The following is a 20,755-nucleotide window of genomic DNA, read 5'->3' on the forward strand; positions in this document are numbered from 1 at the left end:
TTAATGGGTTCCGTTGGTTTTCTGTCATGGCGTCTGTTGTTCGACTGGAAACAATAGTGCAGCACGCTGCGCTATTGTTTCTGGCCGGATCTCTGGCGCAGGCCCCTAATGAAGCCTTACACACAAATGTGAACAGGGCCTAATTCATGTAGTTTTATGCTATCTCAGTATCAGACGGTATTAATAGATCTACCCCAATGTTGCTCCACTACAAGAGCTTTGCACTAGCTGTAGAACATACACGGGTTAGTACAATACATGATCGGAAGGAATATGCAGAATATTATGGGTTTTACCTCATGAAACTCCTCTCATAGAAGGTACAGAACATGCCCTGTTATGTCCAGGAAATTAGGGCAGAGATTGCGGCATTTGCCTCCTCCCCTATTCTAACGTGAAATATAATGATAAATGTTACGCACCAAATCCTTTGATGAGCTCAGTAAACACCCCAGGATCGCTCTCCATCAGACACCACTCTCCGGCACTGCCCGCCATCTCTTCCCGACCCGCTTCAATACATGCACAACTCCTATGACCATGTGTACTACTGAGTCACTCAATCAAGTGTGCAGCTAGAAGAGGCTGAACTGTACAAGCGCCTTCCTGTCTGCACGACCGTAGCTCTTCTGTTTCCAGAACAAACGCAAATATACATTTAGCTTTTGTTGAGCATTTTGAAACGTTATACTACGTTATGACGGGGAGGATGCTCAAACTACGGGTCTGTTTTAGCGCTTCAAAAATGATTGTTTAATGTATGTCTCTGTATGAGACGGCGGCCATGTTGCGTGAGCTACGGAGCAGTGTGATGGGGTAGTACGGTGCATGCTACTAAAGCGTTATTAGACGTACATGACGGGTTTATGGCAAAACATGTTAACATATAATCGTCACATTGTAACTGGACAGTAAACAACATAGGGAAAGAAATAAGAGGGAAACAATCACTGAATCACAAGGACAGCGAGAAAAATACACAGAGCACTTCTCCCAACAGATTGCCTCTACATTATTTAGTTGTAGTTCCGGGGTGAAGGGCATATATATATATATTTATTTATTAAATTTTTTTTAAAATAAACTAGTAACGAAGTCATGTGACTGAATATATGACGTGAAATGACGTAAAATCACACATTTTAAAAGACTAACCAAGACTGTTCCAGAACACAGGTTAGTGGGGACTTGAGCTTGGCCTTTATAGGATCCTGACGTTTTCTTTATTATTCAATATTGTGCTGACAATTCAAGGTTTTTCCCACTTCAGACATTCATGGCATATCCACTGTATATGGCATAAATGTCTGATAGATAAGGGTGCCAGCTCTGGGACAAACACCTATGTCTAGAACGATGTCCTCAGACCCCCGTCATGCCTGGTGAAGCGACTGCCAGCCACCACATCCAGATATCTCTCCATTCTGTTCTATGGGCGTTCGGGTACAGTCACACGTGATGTATTTGCCTTGTATTTTTATGGTGTGGAAAACTTTACAATGTAAAGCCTATTGGAAAAATATTTTATAATAAATTAAAAATAAGCGATAAATACGCCACGTGTGACTGCAACCTTGGTGTACCTCCACGTGTAGTGTAAGCGCCGCAGAATTTCCAACTAGATTATAAATACAAGTGCTGCAATTTTGCTTAATTATGCGGGGACCAAAAATTGTGTTGCAATAATATATTTATGTGAAACTAAGCAAATTACTAATGTACTTTAATTTAAAATTCTGTGCTAAATGGTGCAGTTCAAACCTCGTGAATTGTTCCCGACGTTCATATTTGGTCAATTCAGGGGTTTCCTATCCCTGGAGTTCCCAGAGCATCAGCTGATGCTCTGCCCGGGGAATCCAGCTCTGCTCCTTATGTCACTGCCCATATATGGTCAGTGACTTGAGGGGTTTCCGATTGCTGGAGTTCCCAAGCAGAGCATCAGCTGATGCTCTGCTCGGAGACTCCAGTACTGCTGCCGACGTCATTGTCCATATATGGGCAGTGACCGTGACATGGGCAGAAGTGCTGTAGTCCCCAGGCATAGCATCAGCTGATGCACTGGCAACTCCAGCGTTAGGAAACCCCTGAATTTACCAAATATGGATATCGGGAGCAGTGCTGGAGTCCCGAGCGAAGCGCTAGCTGATGCTCTGCTCGGGACTCAAGCAATAGGCAATGTGACAGCCCCTTGCGGTCATGTTCACGAAAAGCACATGAAGCAAGAGTTCTATCACTTGGGGCCGTGTCAGAGTGTCATCATTATTAGAAAAGCTCCAGGACTTCCGGGATTATAATCTTTCCTGGTCATGTAATGGACACACAGGAGCATGGCCCATTACAACTGATATCTGTGCTGTAGCTGATACACTGAATCTGTTTTATTTGTATAAAGGGTAATATGCCTTTAAACTTTAATATCTTTATCCCTATGCATGAAGACCTATAGTAACTGGCCATGTCCTTTAGGTACAGTTCATGTATGCTGCTCATGATTCGGGGACATTAGGATGAGGAGGGGCCTTAAAAAGGGGTGTGGCCTACCTAAAATGGCATTCACTGACAACCTTCTGATGGCCATTTCCAACAGTAGGCAAGTATGGTATAAGTGAGTGTGCAATTGCATGTGTATGTATGTAGTGTGTTTACACCGTAGTGCCTCTCCTCCCCCACAAACAATGTCAGCAGAGGTCCCCCCATAAACAATGCTACAATAGTGCCCCCCACAAACAATGCGAAGAGCAGAGGAGAGCCCCCTTAAAGGGAATGTGTTGCCAGAAAAACATGTTTTTTTTAAAAAAATTAAACATTTAGTGTGTGGGTGATTAAACATTGTTCAAATTTTTTTTATTTTTTTCACGAGTCAGGAAATATAAATTAATTCTAATTTATAATACTACCCATTTTTGGTCACTAGATGGAGCTGTCCCCAAAATTGCAGCTTTGCAAAATTGGGTAAAAAGCCCTCGCTCTAGTGAGCTCTCAGCATCCCCCCTCCTTTATCCTGGCTAGTGCCGGGATAAACGAGGGGTTTGAACGGTGTAACCTCCTACACTGTGTGTCGCCATTTTTTGAGCTAACACACAGTGTAGTAGGTTTACATACAGTAGTAAACACACACAAACACGAACATACATTGAAATCTCTTACCTGCTCCTGCCGCCGCGGCTCCCTCCGGCCCGTCCGCTCCGTTTGCTGCCGCTGGTCCAAGTGCACAAATCCGGAAGCCGCGACCGGAAGTAGTAATATTACTGTCCGGCCGCGACTTCCGGTCCACAGGAAAATGGCGCCCGACGGCGCCAATTTCGAATTGGACTGTGTGGGAGCGGCGCATGCGCAGTTCCCACACAGACGCTGTACACTGAAGTCAATGGGACGGGAGCCGTTCGCAGTCCCTATGGGACTGTGGCTGCCGTATTCCATGTCTGTATGTGTCGTTAATCTACACACACAGAAATGGAACAAAAAATGGCAGCCCCCATAGGGAAGAAAAAGTGTAAAAATAAGAAAAAGTAAAACACAAACACACAAATGAATATAAACGTTTTTAATAAAGCACTAACATCTTTAACATATAAAAAAATAATTTGTGATGACACTGTTCCTTTAAGCATTACTAGCATATTGAAAAATGCTATTATGTGGGCCATGTGTGACTCTATTATGTGAGCATTTAGTTTACTATTATTTGCATTTTATATTAGGGTTGCCCGATGCAATATCGATACTATTTCGATGCTCTGCACCCTCAAACATGACTTTATGCATTTTGGTACTAAGCTGTGCAGTCGCACAGCTTAGTATTGTAATACATGAATTTAGTGTGTAGCATGAGGGGATGTTGCCAGCACTGCACTAATGAGCAATAGTGCCGGCCCTAAAGACAGAGAACATGGCGCGCACACTGCACAGCCCTCCCTTGTCCTCTGTCTTCAGTACCTGTGCTCAGCATCGGTGCCTGCCGCATCACATTATGCTGATCAGGAGCGGTGCAACGGCTTTAATGGCTGTCTATTAAAGGACCCTGTTAGGGCATACTTAGAAATGTCTTAACAACTGCCTGTGTACTATCAGTAGACCGGTTAATGTACTGGCATCTATTATATTACCGAGAAGGACGTGGTGTCCAAAGCTCACATAGAGCTCCGCCCACAGCCCAACCACCAGTTAGCTCCACCCACAGCCAGAAGACTGAGGAAGGAGATGTGAGTGATTAGTAGCGTAGCTATAATGCCCCCTCCCATACACAGTATAATGCCCCCATCTCCCTCCCATTCACAGTATAATGCCCCCATATGTACGGACCTAATAGAAAAATAATAACATACATACTTACCTATCTCCATTCCCCCGCCGAGTGGAGGATCCGTCTCCTCCTCCGGTCTGTGTGATATCAGTGACTCGGTGCAGACCGGTGCGATGACATCACTACATTGCGCCTGCCTACGCCGAGCCGCTCACAGCACACTGAGCACAGTGCAGAGGAGGCAAAGGATCGTCCACCCGTCGTGGAAACGGGGATAGGTAAGTATATATGTTATTATTTTTCTATTAGGTCCGTACATATGGGGGCATCCTAAATGTGACATGGCATCCTAAAATCATTCCAGCAAAATCTATGCTCCAAAATTCAAATGGCACTCCTTCCTTTCTAAATCCTCATATGTATCAAAACAGCCGTTTATGACCACATATGGGGTATTATCGTACTCGGGAGACAATGCTTTACAAATATTTGGTTGCATTTTCTCCTTAAGTCTGTGTGAAAATAAAAGATTTTATGCTAAAATCACATCTTATTGGGAAAAAAGTTATTTTTTCATTTTAACGGCCCAATTCTAATTAGCAAAAAACCTTTTGGCTCAAAATATTCATTATGCCCCTAGATAAATTCCTCAATGGGTGCAGTCTCCCAAATGGAGTAACTTTTTAGGGGTTTCCACTGTACTGGTACCTCCTGGGCTCTGCACATGTGACATGGAGCTCAGAAACCAATCCAGCAAAATCTTCGCTCCAAAAGCCAAACGGCGCTCCTTTTCTTCGGAGCCCTGACATGTGTTCAAAGAGCAGTTTGTTAGGAAACGTCCGTCGCTTTAAGATTAGATTACCATGACTACTAGTCCAGCTTCTGGGCGGTTCTTGTTTTAGTTGTTGAGCCTATTCCACTTCTCTGTCTTTCTTTCTATCAGATTGAATGGTGGAGTATTTAAATCTGGGTTGGTTCTGTTTTCTGTGCTTGTGATTTTCCTTGTCTCCAAGTGATTCATCAAGCTACTTACTATGCCCTGTACCTTTGACTATTTGCACTTATTGGAATGGGACCTCGGGTTGTCTCTGGATTACCCTTTGTTTACTGATTTGGACTTTCTACTCCGGCTGGTTTTGACCTCTGCAATCCCTGATATCCACTAGCTTTGTGATTTGGACTTTCTGTTTACCCTCGGGCTGTCTTGTTATCTGCTCTGGTATTGCTTGCATTGCACCTCTTATCCAACACCAAACTCTGTTAAAACCACCTGCATTTTATGCTGCAAAGTTCAACCTGCCTTGGGGTGGGTTCTGGCAAAAATCATAGAGTAGCCTTAGACTCTGTTGATCAGAGTTGTGACGGATTTGGGGTTGCGGATTTATTTGGACGCTCTTTCCTGACAGTCTTCAGCAGCCTTTGGGGAATCACTCACCTAGCAATTCCATAAACTTCCACCCTGGGAATTGCTCAACTGGTGATTCCATAACACCGTTTATGACCACATATGGGGTGTTACTGTTTTTTCTACTTTTTCATGGCTTAATTCTATTAAAATCTATGAAACACCTGTGTGGTCAAAATGCTCACTGCACCCCTAGATTAATTCCTTGGGGGTGTTGTTTCCAAAATGGTATATTTTTGGAAATGTTTCCTATATTTTGGCGCCATAAATCCTTTTCAAATCTGACATGGTGCCTAAAATATATTCTAATAAAAAGAAGGTCCCAAAATCCACAAGTTGCTCCTTCATTTCTGAGGCCTGTGTTGCAGTCAAGTAGCACACTGGTGCCACATATGGGATATGTCTAAAAACGTAAAAGTCGGGGACATAAATATTGATTTGCTTTTTTCTGTTAACACTTGCTTTATTACAGGAAAAAGAGGATCAAAGTTTAACCCCTTCCCGACATTTGACGTATCCATACGCCAAAGTCGGGTAGGGGAAGTATGGAACGGGCTCACCTGAGTGAACCCGCTCCATACGATACCGATGTTGGCTGTATGTTACAGCTGACACTTCAGAGTAACGAGCGGCATCGCGCTAAAGCACGATCCCACTCGTTTAAATCGTTAAATTCCACGGTCAATATAGACCGCAGTATTTAAATCGTTAGAAAGAAGGGGCGACCCCCTCTAACAGCTCATTGCGCCCCCCGCAACGCAATTGCTGGGGGGCTATGGTTGCTATGGTTGCCTGGGGGCCTACTGAAGGCCCCCAGGTCCGTCATCTTTGTGCTCCTATTAAGCCCTGCCTCCGGCAGGGCTTAATAGAAACCTGTCGGAATCACGATATGCTGCAATACATTAGTATTGCAGTATATCGTGCAAGCGATCTAACGATCGCTGGTTGAAGTCCCCTAGGGGTACTAATAAAACAAAAGTATAAATTAGTAAAATAAAGGGGTTTTTTTATGTAAAAAAAAATTTAAAGTTCAAAAATCCCCCTTTTCCCATTTTCCCCCTAGAGCATAGTTAAAAAATAAATAAATAAATAAACATAATTGGTATCGCCGCGTCCGTAAAAGTCTGAACTATTACAATATATCATTATTTAACCCGCATGGTGAACGCCGTAAAAAATAAAAATTGTAGGGGGCATGGCCTGGATGTGAATGGAGGAAGCCGCATAGTTGCTGAACTCCTGGATTTGAAAGCCTAAACCGGCTCAACTAAACCGCAACAACATCTTGGATCTGGGCAACCGGGATATAACACTGTTCCCGACGTAGGGATCCTGTCTAACCCTGTGTCTGGGTGTTGGTGGAGAGCGGAACTCACCTGTGGCTGTTCCCGTCGGCGACGGTATCTTCTATGCTTGTTACAGCGGCGGTGAGGCTTTCAGGACCAGCCCTGAGACCGTGGAGAGGACGGTGAGAGGTGCTGGGAGTCTCGCGGTTAACTGCCGGGGGCTGCGTGGAGGGGGAGAGTCGCGCGGAGGAGTGATACTTACTGGCGCCATCCTCGGTCAGCCATCTTCTGCCTGGAGCCATCCGGCTTGAACACGTGGCGGAGGAGGTATGGTCTTCCGGATCATTCCCTGCGACACAACGAGCAGACCGTGAGGAATGCTGTGAAGATATCGGGTATCTGCCGGCAGCTACATGCGGTGGAGGGCCGGTGGGAAATTACAGCACTCACTTCCACCGGTTTAGTCTCACTGAGTCTGGCGGCCATCTTCTGTGGAGGTCTTTCCTGTTGGAACACGTGGCAGCGGCGGGGAGGCTATCTTGTCCGGTCCTGGTGTCAGGGAGAGGAGACGGCGAGCCTCGTTGTAGCTCAAGCATATAGCCATTGACATAACTTACTATTAGGACTACGTGGGATTGTACTGCCAGTTTACTAAAACATCACACATTCCTATGGTTACATATTGAAGAAGAGTCTCAGGTCAGTGTGAAGTGGGTGTACCTGTATTGAGTGCAAGCTAAGAAATCTGTGGTAGCGACACTTCAGTTTTATATGGACATACTGCCTTTTTGGTCAATTTAAAAGCACACTGTACATTGTACTCATCTGTCTACATTTCATCTGCGTTACATCGAGAGAAGGCACATCCAAACGAAATACTAAAGCCAAACCGGCTAAACTTACTGAGTTTTTCAATTCTTCCTCTTCTCAACAATCTGGTGTGAAAAAACACATACCTTTTACTCCATCTTCACCTTCCCCTTCTTCCAGGGCGGAATCTGTGGATACTGACATACATGATGAGATGGACTCTCAACCGGTCTCTGAACCCACTATTAAGAGGCTGTTGGATTCATTGAGAGAATCACTCCAAACAGATATACGACATGTTATAGGAGATCTGAGAACAGATATTCAAGCTAACTCTTCCAGAACAGATCATATGGAGCATAAGATGGAAGAATTTGTTAAATCTCACAATATGCTCATTGATGCTAATTCGACCTTAGTGGAGGAGGTGTCGAGACTTTCCAGTAAAGTTTTGGATCTAGAAGACAGATCCCGCAGAAACAATGTCCGCATCAGGGGTAAACCGGAATCGGTCACTCCGGATCTTCTGCCTCAATACCATACAGATATGATGGCCATTGTTCTGCCACAAAAAAACACTCAAGAGCTTCTAATTGATAGAATTCATTGCATACCTAAACCCAAACACATTGCTGCTCATCTTCCTCGCGATACGATCGCACGCATTCATTTCTTTCATGTAAAAGACGAATTTTTGAAATGCCTGAAATCTTCTCCTGACCTCCCAGAAAGATTTAAAGAAATTTCTCTATACTCGGATCTTTCGGCAGCGACCATGTTACGGCGCAAGGAGTTTCTTTCATTGACAAAAATCCTAAGGGATAACGCTATTTTATACAAGTGGGGATTTATGGTGAAACTCATCATTACAAATAAAGGAAAACAACATGTTTGTATCACTCCAGCAGCAGTGAAAGAGCTTCTTCATTCTTGGAATCTGTTGTCGTCATCTTCACGGAGTCCTAGCTATCCTACCAGCATCAGACCGGAAACTGTTGCCCCATTATGGTCCGATAACGTAGGGAGATTCAAACGAAAGTTGCCAGTCTAATGGTTGATGCACCAGAGATAATACGTTCTCATCAAGGCTTTCGTGATGCCTCCGGGACGTTCTCCATTCCTTCTCCTGTTCCGGTAACTTTTGCTTTACAGGGAAGCCGAACTTGTGTCTCCATGCTCTTTTCCCTGAAAGAGGGAATATCCTGTTTGGTAATTTTGATGTATTACCTATGGTTTTTGTTACTTTGTTTTGGTTTTTTCTTTTTTTATTGTGTGCTGTATCATATCTAATGGTATTTCTTTCATAAATCCTGATGGGTCTTAAGCTACTTTCCATTAATGCTATGGACTGAATTCGCCTTTCCAAAGAGCCCTGGTGTGAAAAAAAGCTCTCCAGTCTTCCTGTGATATTTTATGTGTACAGGAATCTCACTTAACCACGAGAGATTGTAAGTTATTTAGGCACAGAAAGTTTCCTCATTTATATTATGTGTCTAGTGATGTAAAAGAAGGTGGGGTAATTATTGCTGTGAAAGAAACTATTGCGTTTAAATGTCTTCAATCCTATTCCGATCCTCAGGGCAGATTTATAATTTTGGTGTGTGAACTAGATAATATTGTTTATACTTTAGTTTCCCTGTATGCTCCTAATGTTCGACAAATAGCCTTCATAAAGAAAGTGATCTCAATAGCCAAATTGTATCAAAAAGGGGGATTAATAATGTGTGGAGACTTTAATGTAGTGGTAAATAAGGATATGGACTGCTCGGATGGAGGTAATAGATTAACTCCGGAATTAAATTCATTGATAGGGGGAGGAAGAACTACATGACGTTTGGCGTTATCAACACACCTCGGAAAGAGACTACACGTTTTATTCTTCGCCGCACAAATTGTATTCTAGGATTGACTTATTTTTGGTTGATAGGCAGGTTCTTTTGAATTCTCGTTCATCTAACATCGGATTAATTACTTGGTCGGATCATGCCCCAATTGACCTCATAATTTCGGATCAATATACCTCACTTCCTAAATCTCCCTGGCGATTAAATACTTTCCTATTAAATTTTCCAACACTCTTGTCATCTATAGGACAAGCTTTGGAGGAGTTTTCTTAAATTAACTCTCCTACTGCTTCATCTCCCGAGCTTCTTTGGTGTACACATAAGGCCTTTGTTAGAGGGTTGTTTCTTCAGGCCGCAGCTAGGGCCAAAAGAGATAGGACTAAGGAATTTGATACCCTTATTGGCAATATACATTCCTTGGAATTTCAGCTGAAATTGAATCCTTCAGAGTCAGCGAGGGACGAATTAAGAACTACTAGAGAAAAATTGCGTGTACATCAGCTTTTCATGTATGAAAAAACTCTGAAAAAGCTAAAATGGAACTTCTATGTTCAGGGAGATAGACCAAGTAAAATATAGGCTAAACGAGTAAAACAACTAATAGCAAATCAAAAATTGCTTGGTTAAAAAAGTCAGATGGGTCAAGAGTTTATGATCCTCAGGATATTTCTGACGCCTTTGCGGATTATTATAGCTCTTTATATAATCTCAAAAATGATATTCAAACCCCTGAGGTGTCTAGAGAAAATGTTAATGACTTTTTGGCGAAGGTGAAACTTCCTACATTGTCTGAGTTGCAGCTTAGTCAGTTAAATGCTCCTATTTCTGTTGATGAAATAAGATTATTACTTCTTCGGTCTAAACACAATAAGTCTCCCGGCCCTGACGGTCTACCGAATGAATATTATAGATCATTTGCAGAAATTCTCTTACCCTACTTGAAAACTATGTTTGAGGGATTTGCGGCCAATCCCAAACCACCTCCAGAAATGTTAAAGGCCATTATTGTCACTCTTCCTAAACCTGGCAGACTCCAGAATCTCCAGCTAATTTTCGTCCGATTTCTCTTTTAAACTGTGACATAAAATGATATGCTAAACTCCTGGCGAATAGGTTGAAAGATTGTTTGCCTTCCTTGATAGCGTTCGATCAGGTGGGGTTTGTAAAGGGACGTCAAGCCAGCGACGGAACTCGTAGAATCTTAGATCTGATCCAAATAGCAGGAGAGTCCACCAATACGTCTCTTTTTATCTCCCCGGATGCCGAAAAGGCATTTGATCAAGTGAATTGGCAATATTTGGAAGGTACGTTAGATACATTTGGTTTTAATTCCTTTACTAAAAAGGCCATTCTTTCTCTATATTCTACATCGTCGGCTAGGGTCCTTTTCTTCTGGATTTTTGTCCAGAGATACACTACCGTTCAAAAGTTTAGGGTCACTTAGAAATTTCCTTATTTTTTAAAGAAAAGCAAAGTTTTTTCAATGAAGATAACATTAAATTAATCAGAAATACACTCTATACATTGTTAATGTGGTAAATGACTATTCTAGCTGCAAACGTCTGGGTTTTAATGCAATATCTACATAGGTGTATAGAGGCCCATTTCCAGCAACCATCACTCCAGTGTTCTAATGGTACATTGTGTTTGCTAACTGTGTTAGAAGGCTAATGGATGATTAGAAAACACTTGAAAACCCTTGTGCAATTATGTTAGCACCGCTGTAAACAGTTTTGCTGTTTAGAGGAGCTATAAAACTGACCTTCCTTTGAGCTAGTTGAGAATCTGGAGCATTACATTTGTGGGTTCGATTAAACTCTCCAAATGGCTAGAAAAAGAGAGCTTTCATGTGAAACTCGACAGTCTATTCTTGTTCTTAGAAATGAAGGCTATTCCATGCGAAAAATTGGCAAGAAACTGAAGATTTCCTACAACGGTGTGTACTACTCCCTTCAGAGGACAGCGCACACTGGCTCTAACCAGAGTAGAAAGAGAAGTGAAAGGCCCCGCTGCACAACTGAGCAACAATACAAGTACATTAGAGTCTCTAGTTTGAGAAATAGACGCCTCACTGGTCCTCAACTGGCAGCTTCCCTAAATAGTACCCGCAAAACGCCAGTGTCAACGTCTACAGTGAAGAGGCGACTCCGGGATGCTGGCTTTCAGGGCAGAGTGGCAAAGAAAAAGCCATATCTGGGACTGGCTAATAAAAGGAAAAGATTAATATGGGCAAAAGCACACAGACATTGGACAGAGGAAGATTGGAAAAAAGTGTTATGGACAGACGAATCGAAGTTTGAGGTGTTTTGATCACACAGAAAAACATTTGTGAGACGCAGAACAACTGAAAAGCTGCTGAAAGAGTGGCTGACACCATCTGTCAAGCATGGTGGAGGTAATGTGATGGTCTGGGGTTGCTTTGGTGCTGGTAAAGTGGGAGATTTGTACAAGGTAAAAGGGATTTTGAATAAGGAAGGCTATCACTCCATTTTGCAATGCCATGCCATACCCTGTGGACAGCGCTTGATTGGAGCCAATTTCATCCTACAACAGGACAATGACCCAAAGCACACCTGCAAATTATGCAAAAACTTTTTAGGGAAGAAGTAGGCAGCTGGTATTCTATCTGTAATGGAGTGGCCAGCGCGGTCACCAGATCTCAACCCCATAGAGCTGTTGTGCTAGCAGCTTGACCGTATGGTACGCAAGAAGTGCCCATCAAGCCAATCCAACTTGTGGGGGGGGGCTTCTGGAAGCATGGGGTGAAATTTCTCCCGATTACCTCAGCAAATTAACAGCTAGAATGCCAAATGTCTGGAAGCCTGTAATTGCTGCAAATGGAGCATTCTTTGACGATAGGAAAGTTTGAAGGAGAAAATTATTATTTGAAATAAAAATCATTATTTCTAACCTTGTCAATGTCTTGACTATATTTTCTAGTCATTTTGCAACGCATTTGATAAATATAAGTGTGAGTTTTCATGGAAAACACAAAATTGTCTGGGTGACCCCAAACTTTTGAACGGTAGTGTATGTGTGTGTGTATATGTGTGTGTGTGTATATATATATATATATGTGTGTGTGTGTATATATATGTGTGTGTGTGTGTGTGTGTGTGTGTATATATATATATATATATGTGTGTGTGTGTGTGTATATATATATATATATGTGTGTGTGTGTGTGTGTGTGTGTGTGTGTGTGTGTGTGTGTGTATATACAGGGTGGGCCATTTATATGGATACACCTAAATAAAATGGGAATGGTTGGTGATATTAACTTCCTGTTTGTGGCACATTAGTATATGGGAAGGGGGAAACTTTTCAAGCTGGGTGTTGACCATGGCGGCCATTTTGAAGTCTGACATTTTGTATCCAACTTTAGTTTTTTCAATGGGAAGAGGGTCATGTGACACATCAAACTTATCGAGAATTTCACAAGAAAAACAATAGTGTGCTTGGTTTTAACGTTACTTTATTCTTTCATGAGTTATTTACAAGTTTCTGACCACTTATAAAATGTGTTCAAAGTGCTGCCCATTGTGTTGGATTCACACACTGATAGCAACACCGCAGAAGAAATGCTAGCACAGGCTTTCAGTTGCTGCACATCTCGTATCTTCACAGCATAGGCAATTGCCTTCAGATGACCCCAAATATAAAAGTCTATGGGGGTCAGATCGGGAGGCATTTCTTCTGCAGTGTTGCTATCAGTGTGTGAAGAGTGGGAGAAGAGGGTTGCATTGACAATCCAACACAATGGGCAGCACTTTGAACACATTTTATAAGTGGTCAGAAACTTGTAAATAACTCATGAAAGAATAAAGTAACGTTAAAACCAAGCACACCATTGTTTTTCTTGTGAAATTCTCGATAAGTTTGATGTGTCACATGACCCTCTTCCCATTGAAAAAACTAAAGTTGGATACAAAATGTCCGACTTCAAAATGGCCGCCATGGTCAACACCTAGCTTGAAAATTTTCCCCCTCCCATATACTAATGTGCCACAAACAGGAAGTTAATATCACCAACCATTCCCATTTTATTTAGGTGTATCCATATAAATGGCCCACCCTGTGTATATATATATATATATGTGTGTGTGTGTGTGTGTATATATATATATATATGTGTGTGTGCGTGTGTCTGTGTATATATATGTGTGCATGTGTGCGTGTATTTATATATATATATATATATATATATATATATATATATATATATATATATAAAAAAGCAGAGGATTGGAGCAGCACTGTGAACAAATGCCTGACTAGGCTTGTGCAAAGCTTCAAAAATAAAGGAGTGACCTCTCCTTATGTGTTAGATATCCAAAAAAGAGAACGTGAAGCAGCACTCAAATAAAGTGAATTTATTCATCCAACATGGAACCACAACGTTTCACCTCCTCTATGAAGGCATTTTCAAGTAGTGTGTGCTAGGAATACATACGTATATATAAGGGGTACAACCCAAAACAATCAGTACAATCAATCAGTATACAATAATACAATAAAAGGATTTTTTGTCATCATACAATGATCTAAAGTGACTAGTAACATAAGTATCAATGGTGCAAAAGATAAAACATGATATAACATATTGCTTTTCATAAAGTGTAATATCCTCGTGTTACAAAAAGTTTTAAAAAGTAAATTAAATATTAGCAATGTAATTATTAAAAACATCAACAGCTGGCACTCACCAATCTAGAAAGAGAGGAATCATTGTAGCTGGACTCATATGTATTCTACATCCTTCATTAACAGCATGTAGAGTCTTAGGCCTCATGCACACGACCGTAAAAACTCCCGTTATTACGGGTCGTAATCACGACCCGTAATAACGGGCTCATAGACTTCTATTGGCGACGGGTGCCTTCCCGTTTTCTCACGGGAAGGTGCCCGTGCCGTTGAAAAAGATAGAACATGTCCTATTTCAGGCCGTAATAACGGCACGGACAGTCCATAGAAGTCTATGGAGCTCTCGTAATAACGGGTGGCTACATGTGTGCACCCGTCATTACGGCAGCGTTGCTAAGCGACGTCAGTAAATAGTCACTGTCCAGGGAGCTGAAAGAGTTAACTGATCGGCAGTAACTCTTTCAGCACCCTGGACAGTGACTACCGATCAGTATAAACCTGTAAAAAATAAAAATAAAAGACGTTCATACTTACCGACAACTTCCTGCTTCCTCCAGTCCGGTCTCCCGCCCGTTGCCTTGGTGACGCGTCCCTCTCGACATCCGGCCCGACGTCCTGGATGACGTTTAAGGCCATGTGACCGCTGCAGCCAATCACAGGTCAATCACAGGCTGCAGCGGTCACATGGACTGCCGCGTCATCCAGGGATGTCGGGCTGGATGTGAAGAGAGGGACGCGTCACCAAGACAACGGCCGGGTGAGTATGAATTTCTTTAACTTTTATTACAGAAAAGGCTGTCCCTTCTCTCTATCCTGCACTGATAGAGAGAAGGGGCTGCCGATTAGTGCAGTGCTATTTTGCCGCCAAAAACGTGCTCGTAAATACGGGTGGAATACGTGTGACACCGGACCCATATTTACGGGCACGGGTTAGTAAATACTGGTGCAAAACGGGTGGAATACGTGTGACACCGGACCCGTATTTACGCCAGTATTTACGGGTGGGAAAAAATACGGTCGTGTGCATGAGGCCTTAGACTGAGCATGCCTCTAACTAACCCACCAATTGGGTCAAAATGCACATGTGATCAATAGTCAACAAGGGAACAAGGAAGCAACATCAAACGACACAGCATGAGTCATCCATCATAATGGACGTGACTGTGTATATACGTCACTGCCCATACGGGTGTGAAGACGCCATCTTTAAGAAGGGAAGGCAATAAGGTAAATGGGATTCGAGATTACAATCAAGTTTAAAAGCGAAAAAACGCTCAGTTTTTATTGCTTAGTCCCTCATCACACCTAGGGATATTAACGGTCAATTTGCCAATATAGCTAAAAACGTTTATGTAGATAGCTTGTGTAGGTACAGATCAAAAGAACATTCTGTCCCTAGATAAGGACTGTAACCCTCATATCCATAAGGGAACAATAAATGTCAAAAAGTATCTACCATATCGTCAGGTGATGGTTCCCCACCCCGGACAGATTATAATGGACACAATTAATTCAGGGATCCATTAGTTGCATATATATTATTTGTAAAAAAAAATGTAAATATTTTTATGTACCTTCATCAAAATGGTCATAAACACCACCGATCCCTAGTGTGAACATGGACAAAGCATATAATATCAAAATGGACCAATTTAAAGTAGAATTCTAGACGTTTTTTCAAAATCAAATCCCATTCACATTGAAATTGTTGTATTATACGTCAAGACCATCACTTTGGTAATACATTTTCTCAAAAAAATAAAATAAAATAACCTTTTCAAAAAAAATTCTCATTATTTTTTTATTTTTTACTATTAAAGAGAAACAAAGATCTTCTTATATGTAGAAATGTAATGGAGGCATGATTGTTGAGGGAGGATTATAACATATGAGTCCAAACTCTCCAATTCCAGATCGTGTGGGTCCAGTCATATAATATCATTGACACTCTAAAAAGAGAAGAGAACAAAAAAAGGAAGTTATTCCCTTATACAAAACTGTATAGACTCATACAGGGTTTACACATAAAAAATACTTCAACTACCATCCCAAGATATCAACAGGATCCCAGGAGAGAAGATCAGGAAGAGCATAGATTGTCAAAGATTAATATAATATCAGATGGTTATAAGGGAAGTAGAGATATGTTGACCCAGATATTATTTATAAACATTCAGTGGATAGTCTACATTTAAACCATGTGGATATAAATAATTGAGTTTAGTTATCCACTGAAGTTCACTTTGCTTCAAGATTAACTCCCTATTACCACCTCGTTTTGGTGGGGGTACCCTATCAATGATAGTAAATTTAAGATGTTGGACCTGATGTCCTGCCTCTAAAAAATTTTGTGCTACTGGTAACTCCACCTTTTTAGTGCATATACTCGACTTGTGATTATTCAGTCTAATGCGACATTCCGTCGTCGTTTCACCCACGTAAATCAAGTTACATGGACATTATAGCACATAGATCACAAAGTCACTCTTGCACGTATAGAAGGAATTGATAATAAAGGATTTATGTGTAATTGGATGTATAAAGGTATCACCTTTTATCATAGATGGACAATTATCACAAGAAAGGCAAGGAAAACATCCTTTGCGTACTACAGTAAACCGTCCTATATCACTTTTACTAACATCAGTTTTAACCAATCTCTCTCTTAAATTGTAAGGTCTTCTATATGAAAATAGAGGGGGGGAATTAAATTCCACAACTTTGTCATAATAATTGCATAAGACCTGCCAATGCTTTTTTATTATTCCTGCTACATTAGAGCTCCCTACATGAAATGTAGACACCATTGGAAGTCTCCTAGGTTGTGTCATTCTCTTATTGTTCTGACATAACTCATCTCTATTTAGTCGTTTAACCTTCTCTAAATGTTTATTTACAATTCTTGGTGGGTAACCCCTACTAAGAAATCTCTCAGTCATTTGATCCAGTCTAATGTCAAGATCCCTTGGGTCATCAACTATCCTCTTTACCCTAAGCAATTGACTATAGGGCAAGGATTTAATCATTCCACCTGGATGGTGGCTGTCAAAGCTCAATAGAGTGTTACAATCAGTTGGTTTTATGTAAAGGTCAGTCTTCAGTCTCCCATCACAAATATGGACCATAGTGTCCAAAAAAGTCAGGTTAGCATCTGAGACCATAATGGTAAACTTAATATCCGGATCTATTTTATTAAGGGTCTCAAAAAATTTATCCAAGTCAGAAGTGTCACCTGTCCAAATTAAGAAGACGTTGTCAATGTAACGCCACCACCTCAGCACATGACTGAAGTGGGGGGACACATAGACAGACGTCTCCTCGAGGTCCACCATGACAATATTAGCATAAGTAGGTGCAACATTTGAACCCATGGCGGTACCTCTGCATGTAAAATTCATCATTGAACAAGAAATAGTTGCATGTAAGTACAATCTCAAGAAGACCCAAAAGGAAATTTTTACAATCTGGTGTGAAGTTAGTTTGATCAAGTACCTTGTTCACACTGCTAAGGCCCCTTTCATGATTAATCGATGTATAAAGACTGGTCACGTCAAGCGAGACCAGTTTAGCTCCAGTAGGAACAGAAATCTCCTTAATTTTGTTCAAAAAGTCCGTAGTATCTCTAATGTACGATTTAGCTGATATAGCAAATCTTCTAAGGACTTTGTCCATAAAAATGGCCATTGGACTTAGGAGGGATTCCCTACCCGAGACTATTGGTCTACCAGGGGGTGAAATCAAACTTTTATGTATTTTGGGTAATCAATAAAGCATAGGTGTAATAGGAAATGATTGTAACACTCTATTGAGCTTTGACAGCCACCATCCAGGTGGAATGTTTAAATCCTTGCCCTATAGTCAATTGCTTAGGGTAAAGAGGATAGTTGATGACCCAAGGGATCTTGACATTAGATTGGATCAAATGACTGAGAGATTTCTTAGTAGGGGTTACCCACCAAGAATTGAAAATAAACATTTAGAGAAGGTTGAACGACTAAATAGAGATGAGTTATGTCAGAACAATAAGAGAATGACACAACCTAGGAGAATTCCAATGGTGTCTATATTTAATGTAGGGAGCTCTAATGTAACAGGAATAATAAAAAGCATTGGCAGGTCTTAGGCAATTATTATGACAAAGTTGTGGAATTTAATTCCCCCCCTCTATTTTCATATAGAAGACCTTACAATTTAAGAGACAGATTGGTTAAAACTGATGTTAGTAAAAGTGATATAGGACGGTTTACTGTAGTACGCAAAGGATGTTTTCCTTGCCTTTCTTGTGATAATTGTCCATCTATGATAAAAGGTGATACCTTTTATACATCCAATTACACATAAATCCTTTAATATCAATTCCTTCTATACGTGCAAAAGTGACTTTGTGATCTATGTGCTACAATGTCCATGTAACTTGATTTACTTGGGTGAAACGACGACGGAATGTCGCATTAAACTGAATAAACACAAGTCTAGTATACGCACTAAGAAGGTGGAGTTACCAGTAGCAAAACATTTTTTAGAGGCAGGACAACAGGTCCAACATCTTAAATTTACTATCATTGATAGGGTACCCCCACCAAAACGAGGTGGTAATAGAGAGTTAATCTTGAAGCAACGTGAACTTCAGTGGATAACTAAACTCTATTCTTTATATCCACATGGTTTAAATGTAGACTATCCACTAAATGTTTATAAATAATATCTGGATCAACATATCTCTACTTCCCTTATAACCATCTGATATTATATTAATCTTTGACAATCTATGCTCTTCCTGATCTTCTCTCCCGGGATCCTGTTGATATCGTGGGATGGTAGTTGAAATATTTTTTATGTGTAAACCCTGTATGAGTCTATACAGTTTTGTATAAGGGAATAACTTCCTTTTTTTGTTCTCTTCTCTTTTTAGAGTGTCAATGAGATTATATGACTGGACCCACACGATCTGGAATTGGAGAGTTTGGACTCATATGTTATAATCCTCCCTCAACAATCATGCCTCCATTACATTTCTACATATAAGAAGATCTTTGTCTCTCTTTAATAGTAAAAAATAATGAGAATTTTTTTTGAAAAGGTTATTTTCTTTTTTAATTTTTTTTATTTTTTTGAGAAAATGTATTACCAAAGTGATGGTCTTGACGTATAATACAACAATTTCAATGTGAATGGGATTTGATTTTGAAAAAACATCTAGAATTCTACTTTAGATTTTTCCATTTTGATATTATATGCTTTGTCCATGTTCACACTAGGGATCGGTGGCGTTTATGACCATTTTGATGAAGGTACATAAAAATATCTTACATTTTTTTTTTTTTTTTTTACAAATAATATATATGCAACTAATGGATCCGTGAATTAATTGTGTCCATCATAATCTGTCCGGGGTGGGGAACCATCACCTGACGATATGGTAGATACTTTTTGACATTTATTGTTCCCTTATGGATATGAGGGTTACAGTCCGTGTCTAGGGACAGAATGTTCTTTTGATCTGTACCTACACAAGCTATCTACATAAACGTTTTTCGCTATATTGGCGAATTGACCGTTAATATCCCTAGGTGTGATGAGGGACTAAGCAATAAAAACTGAGCGTTTTTTCGCTTTTAAACTTGATTGTAATCTCGAATCCCATTTACCTTATTGCCTTCCCTTCTTAAAGATGGCATCTTCACACCCGAATGGCCAGTGACGTATATACACAGTCACGTCCATTATGATGGATGACTCCTGCTGTGTTGTCTGATGTTGCTTCTTTGTTCCCTTGACGACTATTGATCACATGTGCATTTTGACCCAATTGGTGGGTTAGTTAGAGGCATGCTCAGTCTAAGACTCTACATGCTGTTAATGGAGGATGTAGAATACATATGAGTCCAGCTACAATGATTCCTCTCTTTCTAGATTGGTGAGTGCCAGCTGTTGATGTTTTTAATAATTACATTGCTTATATTTAATTTACTTTTTAACACTTTTTGTAACACGAGGATATTACACTTTATGAAAAGCAATATGTTATATCATGTTTTATCTTTTGCACCATTGATACTTATGTCACTAGTCACTTTATATCATTGTATGATGACAAAAAATCCTTTTATTGTATTAATGTATACTGATTGATTGCACTGATTGTTTTGGGTTGTACCCCTTATATATACGTATGTACTCCTAACACACACTACTTGAAAATGCCTTCATAGAGGAGGTGAAACGTTGTGGTTCCATGTTGGATGAATAAATTCACTTTATTTGAGTGCTGCTTCACGTTCTCTTTTTTGGATGGATATATATATATATATATATATATATATATATATATATATATATAGATATAGATATATATTTTACACTCCTCAACATTTAAATTGAAACACCAAGAAGGAAAAGTTTTGGATTTATTCAGTATCAAGTATGAGTGCCGTGCACAGAAATACACACACTTACACGCCTTGCCATGCTATCAATGAGGTTATTAATGGTTGTCTGAGGAATTTTATGCCACGCTGAATGT

At 40.5% G+C, this 20,755-nt stretch overlaps 2 protein-coding genes across 6 annotated transcripts in view; one reads left to right on the plus strand and one right to left on the minus strand.

Moving 5' to 3' along the window:
• The window catches only part of UCHL5 (ubiquitin C-terminal hydrolase L5), a 90,181-nt gene extending 89,386 nt beyond the window's left edge, over nt 1-795 (minus strand). Inside the window, exon 1 of one of the 3 annotated variants that reach the window (XM_075833505.1) lies at nt 423-795. In XM_075833505.1, the coding sequence (XP_075689620.1) occupies nt 423-498 (76 nt within the window). In that variant the 5' untranslated portion in view covers nt 499-795. Of the gene's footprint in view, nt 1-296; nt 384-422 lie in introns of those variants that run through there. The other 2 variants (XM_075833504.1, XM_075833506.1) reach the window with 2 other exon arrangements.
• Nucleotides 796-896: 101 nt separating this feature from the next.
• FOXRED2 (FAD dependent oxidoreductase domain containing 2) overlaps nt 897-20,755 on the plus strand; it is a 117,071-nt gene continuing 97,212 nt past the window's right edge. For 2 of the 3 annotated variants that reach the window (XM_075833507.1, XM_075833509.1), the window contains exons 1-2: nt 897-1,176; nt 2,467-2,590. In XM_075833507.1, the coding sequence (XP_075689622.1) occupies nt 2,508-2,590 (83 nt within the window). In that variant the 5' untranslated portion in view covers nt 897-1,176; nt 2,467-2,507. The remainder of the gene's footprint in view (nt 1,177-2,466; nt 2,591-20,755) is intronic. The other variant, XM_075833508.1, reaches the window with a different exon arrangement.

Source organism: Rhinoderma darwinii, chromosome 7 (genome assembly GCF_050947455.1).
Source record: "Rhinoderma darwinii isolate aRhiDar2 chromosome 7, aRhiDar2.hap1, whole genome shotgun sequence".
Classification (NCBI taxonomy): domain Eukaryota; kingdom Metazoa; phylum Chordata; class Amphibia; order Anura; family Rhinodermatidae; genus Rhinoderma; species Rhinoderma darwinii.